General features: G+C 44.6%; 1 protein-coding gene across 1 annotated transcript in view; it reads right to left on the bottom strand.

The window, feature by feature from the left end:
- The window catches only part of LOC143289761 (uncharacterized), a 183,074-nt gene that overhangs the window by 97,861 nt on the left and 70,080 nt on the right, over positions 1-15,133 (bottom strand). Inside the window, exons 3-8 of the mRNA XM_076598862.1 lie at positions 14,592-14,793; positions 11,775-11,943; positions 9,836-10,078; positions 4,724-4,792; positions 3,117-3,179; positions 1,096-1,170 (exon numbers count right to left, since the gene is read on the bottom strand). Coding sequence (XP_076454977.1) covers positions 1,096-1,170; positions 3,117-3,179; positions 4,724-4,792; positions 9,836-10,078; positions 11,775-11,943; positions 14,592-14,793 — 821 coding nt within the window. The remainder of the gene's footprint in view (positions 1-1,095; positions 1,171-3,116; positions 3,180-4,723; positions 4,793-9,835; positions 10,079-11,774; positions 11,944-14,591; positions 14,794-15,133) is intronic.

Here is a 15,133-nt window from a genome sequence, read left to right as displayed (position 1 = left end):
CACACACATGTCCACACACACATGTCCACACACACACTCACTTAAGTTCTCTCTCTCTCTCTCTCTCCCTCTCTCTCTCACACACACACACACACACACACACACACACACACACACAAAGAGATGGAGGGAGGAATGGAGGAAGACAGATAATTCAACAGAAAACTGAGAAAGGCGAATGGAAGAAAAGGAAAGAGATAAATACTGAAACTGAAACAGTGATATATGAAACAGAAACAGACAGTAAAAAAAAAAAAAAAAAGAAAAAAAAAGAAAGCCAGGATATAAAAAGAAATAGAAATAGGAAAAGACAGGAAAAAAAGAAGGAAAAATTAAAGGGAGGAGAACAAGAACATGAATAGGAGCAACAACAACAACAACAACAACAAAAAGCACAGCAACAACAACATTGAGAAAGAAGTGGAACAAGAACAAGAACAAGAACACAAAGAAAAACTACAAGACAAAGAAGAAGAAGAAGCAGGAGAAATAGAACAAGAACAAGAACACAAAGAAAAACTACAAGACAAAGAAGAAGAAGCAGGAGAAATAGAACAAGAACAAGAACACAAAGAAAAACTACAGGACAAAGAAGAAGAAGAAACAGGAGAAGAAGAACAAGAACACAAAGAAAAACTACAAGACAAAGAAGAAGAAGCAGGAGAAGAAGAACAAGAACACAAAGAAAAACTACAAGACAAAGAAGATGAAGAAACAGGAGAAGAAGAACAAGAACAAGAACACACAGAAAAACTACAAGACAAAGAAGAAGAAGAAGCAGGAGAAGAAGAACAAGAACAAGAACACACAGAAAAACTACAAGACAAAGAAGAAGAAGCAGAGGAGAACAAGAACAAAGAAGAAGCAGGAGAAATAGAACAAGAACACAAAGAATACCTGCAAGACAAAGAAGAAGAAGAAGCAAGAGAAGAAGAACCAGCAGAACAAGTATAAGACAAAGAAGAACAAAATCAAAGACAAGAAAGAGAAGAACAAGAGGAAGAACAAGACAAAGAAGAAGAAGGACAAGACAAAGAAGAAGAAGAACATGCACAGGACAGACAAAAAGAAAAGAAGAAGAGAACAAAGACTTACAGGGATAACAAAGACGTGGCCGGGAGGACCAGGCAGGCCATTGGCACCAGGAATACCGTCCATTCCGATGGGACCCTGCGACATACATAGTTCAACTGTCATGGACATGACATACATTGTTCTGCTGTCATAGACATTACCCTGTGACATACATTGTTCAGCTGTCATAGACATTGCCCTGTGACTTGCGTTGTTCTGCTGTCACAGACATTACCCTGTGACATACATTGTTCAGCTGTCATAGACATTGCCCTGTGACATGCATTGTTCTGCTGTCATAGACATTACCCTGTGACATGCATTGTTCTGCTGTCATAGACATTATCCTGTGACATACATTGTCCTGCTGTCATAGACTTTACCCTGTGACATACATTGTTTAGCTGTCATAGACATTGCCCTGTGACATGCATTGTTCTGCTGTCATAGATATTACCCTGTGATATACATTGTTCTGCTGTCATAGACATTACCCTGTGACATACATTGTTCTGCTGTCATAGACATTGCCCTGTGACATACATTGTTCTGCTGTCATAGACATTGCCCTGTGACATGCATTGTTCTGCTGTCATAGACATTACCCTGTGACATACATTGTTCTGCTGTCATAGACATTGCCCTGTGACATGCATTGTTCTGCTGTCACAGACACTGCCCTGTGACATACATTGTTCAGCTGTCATAGACATTGCCCTGTGACACACATTGTTCAGCTGTCATAGACATTGCCCTGTGACATATATTGTTCTGCTGTCATAGACTACCCTGTGACATACATTATTCTGCTGTCATAGACTACCCAGTGACATACATTGTTCTGCTGTCATAGACATTGCCCTGTGACATACATTGTTCTGCTGTCATAGACACTGCCCTGTGACATGCATTGTTCTGCTGTCATAGACATTGCCCTGTGACATACATTGTTCAGCTGTCATAGACACTGCCCTGTGACATACATTGTTCTGCTGTCATAGACATTGCCCTGTGACATGCATTGTTCTGCTGTCATAGATATTACCCTGTGATATACATTGTTCTGCTGTCATAGACATTACCCTGTGACATACATTGTTCTGCTGTCATAGACACTGCCCTGTGACATACATTGTTCTGCTGTCATAGACATTGCCCTGTGACATGCATTGTTCTGCTGTCATAGATATTGCCCTGTGACATACATTGTTCTGCTGTCATAGACTACCCTGTAACATACATTGTTCAGCTGTCATAGACATTGCCCTGTGACATACATTGTTCTGCTGTCATAGACTACCCTGTGACATACATTGTTCAGCTGTCATAGATATTATCATGTAACATACATTGTACAGCTGTCATAGACATTACCTGTGATATACATTGTACAGCTGTCATAGACATTACCTGTGGCATACATTGTACAGCTGTCATAGACATTACCCTATGACATATGTACACAACTCATTATGTCATGCTGTTTTTTTTCGTTTCATCAGATCTGACTGAGGTCTGAGAGACTGTGTGGTGTGATTGACAAGCCTATGGATGCAAAACTGATTTCCAGTCAGGTCAATAGAGATTTGTAGCTTTGTGGTGAATTGTGTCATTATGCGGTGTGGTGTGGTGTGGTGTGGTGTGGTGTGGTGTGCTGCACTGCATTGCGGTGTAGTGTGCTGAATTGTCCTGAACTCTCTACTGTACTGTACTGCATTGCATTTCATTGTCGTTTTGCATTGTGTGGTAGTGTGCTGTATTGCTTTGTATTGTATTGTACTGTATTGTAGAGCACTGTATTGTACTGATTTGCATCGCAATGGATCAGATGGGATTGGATTAGATTAGATTGTGCTGTGTTTTGTTGTGTTTATTATACTGCACTGCACTGCACTGTACTGCATTACATCATATCGTATTGTATAGTATTGTGCTGTATTTCATTGTACTGCATTGCATTGCATCCTATTGTATAGCATTTGTACTGCATTGCATTGCATTGCATTGCACTGTATGGTAAGAAACAGAACACGGGCACTCACGGTCTCTCCCTTGCCGCCTGGAGGTCCCGGTATGCCTCGCCCACCATGGGGTCCGGGGGGTCCCTGCAGGGGAAACAATGCGCACAGTGAAAGACAGAGATGGATGGATGCATAGCTGGACGGATGGTCTGTTCATTTACAGGCCACTGCCCCCTTCACAAAAGGGTGTCAGAAAATAAACGCAGACAAAATAAAAGCAGCAAAAAAAAAAAAAAAAAAATCATCACATACATCGCTTAATACTTTGAATTCATCACAGACATGACGCCATACTTTGTGATGTCATACACCCTCAGCTCAGTAAATGCATGATGATGATGATGATGATGGAGTCTCCCGTCGGTCCGACGGATAAGTAGGCAGGCAGGCTTATTTGTTGGTGTGTGTCCTCATATGGGAGAAGAGGCCGATTCTGGATGCGCAGGTGTTGCAAGGGAAAACATCTCCAGAAGTTGAGCCCTGCTTCCTTTGCTCACGCTTCTCCTTAATGGCCAGCGTTCTCTTGTTTTCAAACGTCTTTATGCCACTAGAGCACAGCATCCTCCAGCGAGAGCGGTCGAGGGCATCAGTTTTCCAGGAAGCGACGCATAATTCATAAAATAAAAAAATCATACATGCTTGGTTAACTGCACTCGCTAAAGTTATACATGATATTCATAAGTAGGACATGTTGAGTCAGTTACTCTCTAAGATGTAAGAGAGGATTGTACTTTAAACTATTTGTACAGATAAAGTGACAGATTTCTGAGAGTTTGTTTATGTACAGATGCCATAAGTAATGACAATATGTACAAATATGGATCTAAACAGATATAGATATATATGACAACATAATCTTGCTGGGGAACTTTAAAAAAAAAAATTCAATGGTATGTATAGTACTATTAAGTCAGACAAAACAGGACAGGATAGAAAAAAAAAGTGTGCTCCATTTTCTTTCACCTTCTGGCAAAGTGGACATAATAAATCGGCAGCATTGTGTACACACTCTATAACAGTAACAATATTCTGCAATTTCAGAAGAGAGAGAGAGAAGGAGACACACGACACAGCATGACTATCAACTGTCATAAGTATCAACAGCATTTTTAGCAAGCAGGTACGGAAAGGGAACTGAAAAAAAAACAAACAAACAAACACATTACATTGCTTTGTGATACCAGCTGTAACTGTTACGAGAGACAAGAGCGTTGTAATTGTCACGAGAGACAAGAGCGTTGTAATTGTCACGAGAGACAAGAGCGTTGTAATTGTCACGAGAGACAAGAGACAAGAGCGTTGTAATTGTCACGAGAGACGAGAGACAAGAGCGTTGTAATTGTCACGAGAGACAAGAGCGTTGTAATTGTCACGAGAGACGAGAGACAAGAGTGTTGTAATTGTCACGAGAGACGAGAGACAAGAGCGTTGTAATTGTCACGAGAGACAAGAGCGTTGTAATTGTCACGAGAGACGAGAGACAAGAGTGTTGTAATTGTCACGAGAGACAAGAGCGTTGTAACTGTTACGAGAGACAAGAGACAAGAGCGTTGTAACTGTTACGAGAGACAAGAGCGTTGTAACTGTCACGAGAGACAAGCGTCTCACACAGACAGGCAGCTACTCACAAATCTGTAGGTGACTTCCGTCATTTCGGCCGATCCGTACTCCAGTGTCATCACTCCCGCCGTGCTCCCCTGTCACAGGAACACACGCAGAGAACAGACATGAGCATCACCGCCACTTCTTTGGTGTCACGTTTTGAAAAGAAAAAAAAAGGGTTAACTCTTTCACTGCCACTGGCGGCTTTAGTTGACGAGACAGTGCAGCACCATTGGCGGCTTTAGTTGACTAGACAGTTCACCGCCACTGGCGGCTTTAGTTTGACTAGACAGTACACCGCCATTGGCGGCTTTAGTTGATGAGACAGTGCAGCACCATTGGCGACTTTAGTTGACTAGACAGTGCACCGTCATTGGCGGCTTTAGTTGACTAGACAGTTCACCGCCACTGGCGGCTTTAGTTTGACTAGACAGTTCACCGCCATTGGCGGCTTTAGTTGACTAGACAGTTCACCGCCACTGGCGGCTTTAGTTTGACTAGACAGTTCACCGCCACTGGCGGCTTTAGTTGACGAGACAGTTCGAGACAGTTCACCGCCACTGGCGGCTTTAGTTTGACTAGACAGTTCACCGCCACTGGCGGCTTTAGTTTGACTAGACAGTTCACCGCCACTGGCGGCTTTAGTTGACTTGACAGTGCACTGCCATTGGCGGCTTTAGTTGACTTGACAGTGCACCGCCATTGGCGGCTTTAGTTGACTAGACAGTGCACCGCCATTGGCGGCTTTAGTTGACTAGACAGTGCACCGCCATAGGTGACTTTAGTTGACTAGACAGTGCACCGCCATAGGTGACTTTAGTTGACTAGACAGTGCACCGCCATAGGTCACAGTGCAGCACCATAAACTACTTTAGTTGATGAGACAGTGCACCGCCACAGGCGACTTTAGTTGACTAGACAGTGCAGCACCATAGAAGACTTTAGTTGACTAGACAGTGCAGCACCATAGAAGACTTTAGTTGACGAGACAGTGCACTGCCACAGGCGACTTTAGTTGACTAGACAGTGCAGCATCACAGGCGACTTTAGTTGACTAGACAGTGCAGCACCATAGAAGACTTTAGTTGACTAGACAGTGCAGCATCACAGGCGACTTTAGTTGACTAGACAGTGCAGCACCATAGATGGCTTTAGTTGACGAGACAGTACACCGCCATAGGTGACTTTAGTTGACGAGACAGTACACCGCCATAGGTGACTTTAGTTGACGAGACAGTACACCGCCATAGGCGGCTTTAGTTGACTAGACAGTGCAGCACCATAGGTGGCTTTAGTTGACTAGACAGTGCACCGCCATAGGTGACTTTAGTTGACTAGACAGTACACCGCCATAGGTGACTTTAGTTGACTAGACAGTGCAGCGCCATAGGCGGCTTTAGTTGACTAGACAGTACACCGCCATAGGCGACTTTAGTTGACGAGACAGTACACCGCCATAGGTGACTTTAGTTGACGAGACAGTACACCGCCATAGGTGACTTTAGTTGACGAGACAGTACACCGCCATAGGTGACTTTAGTTGACTAGACAGTGCAGCACCATAGGTGACTTTAGTTGACTAGACAGTGCAGCACCATAGGCGGCTTTAGTTGACTAGACAGTGCAGCACCATAGGCGACTTTAGTTGACTAGACAGTGCAGCACCATAGGCGACTTTAGTTGACTAGACAGTGCACCGCCATTGGCGGCTTTAGTTGACTAGACAGTGCACCGCCATTGGCGACTTTAGTTGATTAGACAGTGCACGGCCATAGGTGACTTTAGTTGACTAGACAGTGCACCGTCATTGACGACTTTAGTTGACTAGACAGTGCACCGCCATTGACGACTTTAGTTGACTAGACAGTGCACCGCCATTGACGACTTTAGTTGACTAGACAGTGCACCGCCATTGACGACTTTAGTTGACTAGACAGTGCACCGCCACAGGAGGCTTTAGTTGACTAGACAGTGCACTGCCATAGGTGGCTTTAGTTGAGTAGACAGTGCACCGCCACTGGCGACTTTACTTGACTAGACAGTGCACCGCCATAGGCAACATTAATTGACTAGACAGTGCACCACCATAGGCGGCTTTAGTTGACTAGACAGTGCACCGCCATAGGCAGCTTTAGTTGACAAGACAGTGCACCGCCATAGGCGACTTTAGTTAAGGAGAAAATGGACCGCCATAGACGACTTTAGTCGACTAGACAGTGCACCACCATAGGTGGCTTTAGTTGACTAGACAGTGCACCGCCATAGGTGGTTTTAGTTGACAAGACAGTGCAGCACCATAGGTGGCTTTAGTTGACAAGACAGTGCACCGCCATAGGCAGCTTTAGTTGACTAGACAGTGCACCACCATAGGTGGGTTTAGTTGACTAGACAGTGCACCACCATAGGTGGGTTTAGTTGACTAGACAGTGCACCGCCATAGGTGGGTTTAGTTGACTAGACAGTGCACCACCATAGGTGGGTTTAGTTGACTAGACAGTGCACCGCCATAGGTGGGTTTAGTTGACAAGACAGTGCACCGCCATAGGCAGCTTTAGTTGACAAGACAGTGCAGCACCATAGGTGGCTTTAGTTGACTAGACAGTGCACCGCCATAGGCGACTTTAGTTGACTAGACAGTGCACCGCCATAGGCGACTTTAGTTGACTAGACAGTGCACCGCCATAGGCGACTTTAGTTGACTAGACAGTGCACCGCCATAGGCGACTTTAGTTGACTAGACAGTGCACCGCCATAGGCGGCTTTAGTTGACTAGACAGTGCACCACCATAGGTGACTTTAGTTGACTAGACAGTGCAGCACCATAGGTGACTTTAGTTGACTAGACAGTGCAGCACCATAGGTGGCTTTAGTTGACTAGACAGTGCACCGCCACTGGCGACTTTAGTTAACTAGACAGTGCATCGCCATAGGCAACATTAATTGACTAGACAGTGCACCGCCATAGGTGACTTTAGTTGACTAGACAGTGCACCGCCATAGCTGACTTTAGTTGACTAGACAGTGCACCGCCATAGGTCACAGTGCAGCACCATAGACTACTTTAGTTGATGAGACAGTGCACCGCCACAGGCGACTTTAGTTGACTAGACAGTGCAGCACCATAGAAGACTTTAGTTGACTAGACAGTGCAGCACCATAGAAGACTTTAGTTGATGAGACAGTGCACCGCCACAGGCGACTTTAGTTGACTAGACAGTGCAGCACCATAGAAGACTTTAGTTGACTAGACAGTGCAGCACCATAGAAGACTTTAGTTGACTAGACAGTGCAGCACCATAGAAGACTTTAGTTGACGAGACAGTGCACTGCCACAGGCGACTTTAGTTGACTAGACAGTGCAGCACCATAGAAGACTTTAGTTGACTAGACAGTGCAGCACCATAGACGACTTTAGTTGACTAGACAGTGCACCGCCACAGGCGACTTTAGTTGACTAGACAGTGCAGCACCATAGGCGGCTTTAGTTGACTAGACAGTGCAGCACCATAGGCGGCTTTAGTTGACTAGACAGTGCAGCACCATAGGCGACTTTAGTTGACTAGACAGTGCAGCACCATAGGAGACTTTAGTTGACTAGACAGTGCAGCACCATAGGCGACTTTAGTTGAGGAGAAAATGCACTGCCATAGACGACTTTAGTTGACTAGACAGTGCATGGCAATTGGCGGCTTTAGTTGACTAGACAGTGCACCGCCACTGACGACTTTAGTTGACTAGACAGTGCACCGCCATAGGTGACTTTAGTTGACTAGACAGTGCACCGTCATTGACGACTTTAGTTGACTAGACAGTGCAGCACCATAGGCGACTTTAGTCCACAAGGAGGGGTCACATTTTTTCACATTGTAACAAAGCTTGACAGCTGCAGCCGGTTTCCCACCAGTAGAACAACGAACGACAAACATTTGCCCCCATGACCAAGCTTGAAGTGAACAACTCCACTGTGTTGTTTTGACATGAACTGAAGCCTGCGACTGAGGGCATCGTATTCAAAATATCTGACGCTGGGGAGTGGGATTTTTTTTTTTTTTTTTTTACACGCAGAAACTTGGCAGTGAAAGAGTTAAAGATCCCACAGCCTTCTACAGCCATCCAGGCAAAGAGTTCAAACCCACTGCTCGGCGCGAGAGGCTGGGGGCCAGTCCTCCCCTTCCACCATTTCATCGCTGACTACATCATGACAGGGTACACACACATAAAAGCGCACTCATACATTCAGGTGAACACAGGAGTTGCAGACCATGAACAAAGAAAAGAAGAAGAAGCAGCACCGAGGTTGTTCTACAATCGCTGTTTCTCACACCGGAATAAAATATACAGATAGAGAGAGAGTATTATTTTTTGCTTGACCCCCCACCCCCACCCCCAGCCCCCTCACCTCCTCCCCCAGATCCCTCCCGCCACCTTTCTCACACAAAACTGAAACTGAAAACTGCTTCTGCCACTGTATTTCTTTTTGTCACAACAAAATTCTGTAGAAAAATCCACTTCGACAGGAAAAACAAATAAAACTGCACGCAGGAAAAAAAAAAAAAAAAAAAAAAAAAGGGTGGCGCTGTAGTGTAGCGACATGCTCTCCCTGGGGAGAGCAGCCCGAATTTCACACAGAGAAATCTGTTGTGACAGAAAGAAATACAAATACAAATACAAAATGCAAACAGACTTGTTTTCTGTGGAGCGTCTGACCACAACAGTGCTACATGTAAATAAAGTGCACGGGACCAGCATAAGGAACTTAGTGAAAACTGAATGGAAAACTTCCGCAAACCCTGAGAGAGAGAGAGAGAGAGATGGAGACAGACAGACTGACAGACAGACAGATAGACAGACAGAGAGAAAGTGTGATGGTGACAATCATATGCTTATTTGTATGTATGCATGTATGTATCTATGTGCGCACATGACAATGAAAGCATATTTGTCGGTGTGTTTGTAACATATGTAATTATGTAAGTATATCATTGCAGAATACTGTAATTCAGCTGTTCGTTTTGGTTTTCTTCTTCTATGTGAAGGCATTTTTTCTGTGTGCGAGACAATGTGAGAATCGAGTTTGAAAATGCATGAGCACTTTCTCTGCAATGGAAAAAAAACAACAAAAGAACATCAGTTTCTACCCTGTTTAAGCTGGCAGCAGAGCTGGATGAGCTAGAACCAGAAATGATGCTCGATGATGACGATGATGATGACGACGACGACGACGATGATGACGATGACGCATTGAAGAAGCGAAGGTACGGTGAAGATTCGGAATAAACAGCTCCGTAGGACATAGCCCTCTCACACTCTGGGCAGTACGTGTCACAGATCTCGTATGCCGTACTGGGGTCGTTGCTGATGATGAGATCTTGGACCAAGCCCTGAGAGAACAAAGCACAGTGTGCTCAGGTTAAAAATATGCACACAGCAGAGCAGCATGTCTTCGTCTGATATCACACACACACAGACTCACACCCACAAACACACAGACACACAGACTCACACCCACAAACACAGACACACAGACTCACACCCACAAACACAGACACACAGACTCACACCCACAAACACAGACACACAGACTCACACCCACAAACACAGACTCACACCCACAAACACAGACACACAGACTCACACCCACAAACACACACACACAGACTCACACCCACAAACACACAGACACACAGACTCACACCCACAAACACACACACACAGACTCACACCCACAAACACAGACACACAGACTCACACCCACAAACACAGACACACAGACTCACACCCACAAACACAGACACACAGACTCACACCCACAAACACAGACACACACCCACAAACACAGACACACAGACTCACACCCACAAACACAGACACACAGACTCACACCCACAAACACAGACACACAGACTCACACCCACAAACACAGACACACAGACTCACACCCACAAACACAGACACACAGACTCACACCCACAAACACAGACACACAGACTCACACCCACAAACACAGACACACAGACTCACACCCACAAACACAGACACACAGACACACACACACAAACACAGACACACAGACACACACCCACAAACACAGACACACAGACTCACACCCACAAACACACAGACACACAGACTCACACCCACAAACACAGACACACAGACTCACACCCACAAACACACAGACACACAGACTCACACCCACAAACACAGACACACAGACTCACACCCACAAACACAGACACACAGACTCACACCCACAAACACAGACACACAGACTCACACCCACAAACACAGACACACAGACTCACACCCACAAACACAGACACACACACACACACACTATTTACATAAAAAGTCATCAAAATAATAAACACATCAATTAAGATAAATGAATAAACAAATAAACAAAACAAAAAAAACTAATAAAACTAAAAAGTAAAATAAAAAAAATAAGTAAGCAAATAATTCAGAAATAATATGAAATATATAAGAGATGAAAAAACCAAAAAAAACCCAGTGACAACAATATGTATGATAGTCAGTCATTTTCAACTATGACCATCAGAACTACAGAAGAGGTAAGTGCTGTCCAAACAATATAGGCTAGAATTTGATTATGGTGGAGAGTGTCTTGCCTAGATTACATCCCCACTCTCTCAGCCAAGAGGGTTTTAGGACAGCCGGCGTTGGGATGCTTCCCAAAAGCCAACTAGCCCCCAAGGCTGCAGCTTAGCTTCAGTTTCAGTTTCAGTAGCTCAAGGAGGTGTCACTGCGTTCGGACAAATCCATATACGCTACACCACATCTGCCAAGCAGATGCCTGACCAGCAGCGTAACCCAACGCGCTTAGTCAGGCCTTGAGAAAAAAATAAAATAAAATAATAATAATAATAAATAAATAAATAAAGTGCTGCAGCACTAAGAGCGAGTGCAATTTTGCCTCCTAGTTTGAGAGTCATAGTCCTTCACAAAAGACTAAGCTGTAACTTGTAATTGATTTCAATAAAAAAAAAAAAAAAAAAGAAGATAAACAAATAAGCAAACAAAACACCCAACAGAAGATTTGAACCACCCACTCACAGTGTACAACTCCTCCTCGGCCAGCTGGAAGCCCACGAAGGCCATGCCCTTCTTCTTGATCCTGGAGGGGGGCTTGCTGCGCCCGATGCGGATTGTCTCCTCTTGGGGCACACAGTTGTGCACCACGCTGAGCTGGTCTCCCTCCACGCTCAGACCTATACGGTGCCACCTGGACAATGATATTATTGTCATTAATAATGGTAAGAAGAAGAACAGGAAGAGGAAGAAGACGACAATGAAGAAGACCATGAATAAGAAGATGAAAACGAAGAAGAAGAAAACGAAGAAGAAGAAAACGAAGAAGCAGCAGAAGAAGATGAAGAAGACAACAAAGAAGAGGACCAGCCGCCGTGGCGAAGTGGTTAGCGTCGCGGACTGACGGCTGGGAGGACGCGGGTTCGAATCCCAGCGGAGGTGGGTTTTTCGGCCCGTGGCCGGCTCCTACCCAGAGTTGAGTGTGCTGTGGGCTTAAATGGGGAGACTGGGACCACACAGTCGAGTGTCATCCGCTTCAAGGATGCGTCTTTGGGTGTGTTGCTCTAATTACCTGACCAACACTGCAAGTGTCTGTATCTCTTGGGCCTGGTTAACGCCGGGATATCATTATGACAGGAAGCGTAGAGTACAGCCTTGTCACGCGGTCCCAAACCAAAATGGACCTCTATAGCAACATTGTCATCATCATCGTCATCCTCCTGCTGCTTCATCGTCATCAATATAAACAAAATAGTCTCAAAGTCTGTGGCCTTTCATGCCCTGCTCTCATGGTGACCTCAGTTTCGATACCCCTCCACTTCCGTGCTTGGGGTGAGTCCTGTCAGTGTCGGCAGATTCATTAGCGGCTGTTGTTTGAGGGACGTGGTGGCGGTCTCCACTCTGGGAGGGACGCTCACTCAGTCTGGCTCCGCGACTAAGCCATTATTGTCGTTAGTAGGGGGCTTAGTAGGTGGTGTCCTAAGTACGTTAAAACAGAACAGGCACCACTGAACACCACCGAAGTGACTCAGCAGCAGTGCAGGGTCTCCTCTGGTGTGTGGCCTCCTGGCGACCTAACATCGATGGTTCCCTGTGGACTGCCGACGCTGGAACTGCAACGGACGAACCCGGGTGTGGCTGTGTATGGGGGAATCTAAATGAGCGGCGTGGGAGTAATGCCACTGAAACGGTGCAGATGATGGGGCAGCAAAAAAACAAAACAAAACAAAAAACAAAGAAGAGGAAGAAGAAGAAGCAGAAGGAAATGACAAAGATGATGACAAAGAAGAAGATGAAGAAGTAGAAGAAGGAGAAGAAGATGAAGCCAATGAAGAAGAAGAAGAAGATGATGATGAAGGAGAAGGAGAAGAAGATGGAGAAGATGATGAAGGAGAAGCAAATGAAGAAGAAGAATCCGATGAAGAAGAAGAAACAAAAGAAGAATAAGAAGCAGATGAAGAAGAAGATACAGAAGAAGAAGAAGAGGAGGAGGAAAAAGAAGAAAAATGAGACAAAGATGATGAAGAGGAAGAAGAAGAAGAAGCAGAAGCAGAAGCAGAAGAAGAAGAACACTGAATGCTTCTCCTTCCACACTCAGACCTATACAGTGTCACCTGGATAATAATAACAACAACAATGATGATAATAATAACTGTAACAATACTACTACTACTACTAATGAAGATGACAATAATCATCATCATCATCATCATCATCATCATAACAACAACAATAATAATAATGCTGAGTGTGTCTCCTTCCATACTCAGGCCTATACACAGCCACCTGGGTACTACTACTACCATTCTAATGGTGATAGTGATGATACTATTACTACTACTACTACTACTACTTCTTCTACTGCTACTAATACAGTTAATCATGATTATTATTGTCATTATTTATACGGCACTTACATGCTTTTCTAGGCGCGTGTAACACTTATACATGTGGCATGAATAAGGTACAGGAATATAAATTAACAACAATATTAAACTTAACAGATACAAAATCCCCTCCCCCCCCACACACACGCGGGCGTAATCCCACACACTCATACACATCAACACACATACACACAAGCACCACTACCACCCACAATCACACACATGAATGCATGCCACCTCCCACTCCTGCACACACACACACACACACACACAATGTAATCCCACATACTCATACACACACACAAACCAACACACACATACACACATGCACCACTTCCACCCACAGTCACACACATACATGTATGCCACCTTTCACTCCTGCAGGCACACACACACACACACACACACACACACACACACACACACACACACACACACACTCCTAAACACACACCCACACATGTAATCCCACACACCCATACACACATGCACCACAACCACCCACAATCACACACATACATGCATGCCACCTTCCACTCCCGCTCGCACACACACACACACACACACACACACACACACACACGCACACACAACACAGACACACACACACTCCCAAACACACACCCACACATGTAATCCCACACACTCACACACATATGCACCACAACCACCCACAATCACACACATACATGTATGTCACCTTCCACTCCTGCTCACACACTCACACACACACACACACACACACACACATACAACACACACACGCACGCACGCACACACACACACACACACACACACAACACACACACACACGCACACACCACACACACACACACACACACACACACAACACACACAATACACACACACAACACACAAACACACAACACACACACACAAACACACACACACACACACACACCCCACTCCCACACACACACAAAAACAAACATACTGTCCATCAGTGAGGTCCAGCCCGATGGGGATAGGCTCTCCGGGCAGACCTTCATCATCCTTGTATATAAGTTCAGAGTATTTGCCGATTTTCAGCGCCAGCAATTCTGTAGCGTCTTCATCATAGATGGAGAACACCTTGCCTCTTGTGTGCCCATCCGGCTTTATCGTGGCCAGAATGGAAAAGTCTTTGCTAATTCCACCTAGAAAAAATACATACACAGGTAAACAAAGGCGTCAATCATGCAAGAAGTCTTCGCCAATTCCACCCAGAAAAAAAAAATTGCAGGTAAATAAAGGCATCAATCATGCAAGAAATCTTTGCTAATTCTACTGTGAATAAAAAAAATATACACGTAAACAAAGACATCAATCATACAAGAAGTCTTTGCTAATTTCACCAAGAAAAAAAAACATATAGGTAAATAAAGAATCAATCATACAAAAAGTATTTGCCAAATCCACCTAGGAAAAAAAAATACATACAGGTAAACAAAGGCGTCGATCATATAGAAGTCTTTGCTAATTCTAATTTGAAAAAAA

This window comes from Babylonia areolata, chromosome 14 (genome assembly GCF_041734735.1).
Source record: "Babylonia areolata isolate BAREFJ2019XMU chromosome 14, ASM4173473v1, whole genome shotgun sequence".
NCBI lineage: Eukaryota > Metazoa > Mollusca > Gastropoda > Neogastropoda > Buccinidae > Babylonia > Babylonia areolata.
The sequence above is the reverse complement of the archived record's forward strand: the minus strand, read 5'-3'. Positions and strand labels throughout refer to the sequence as shown.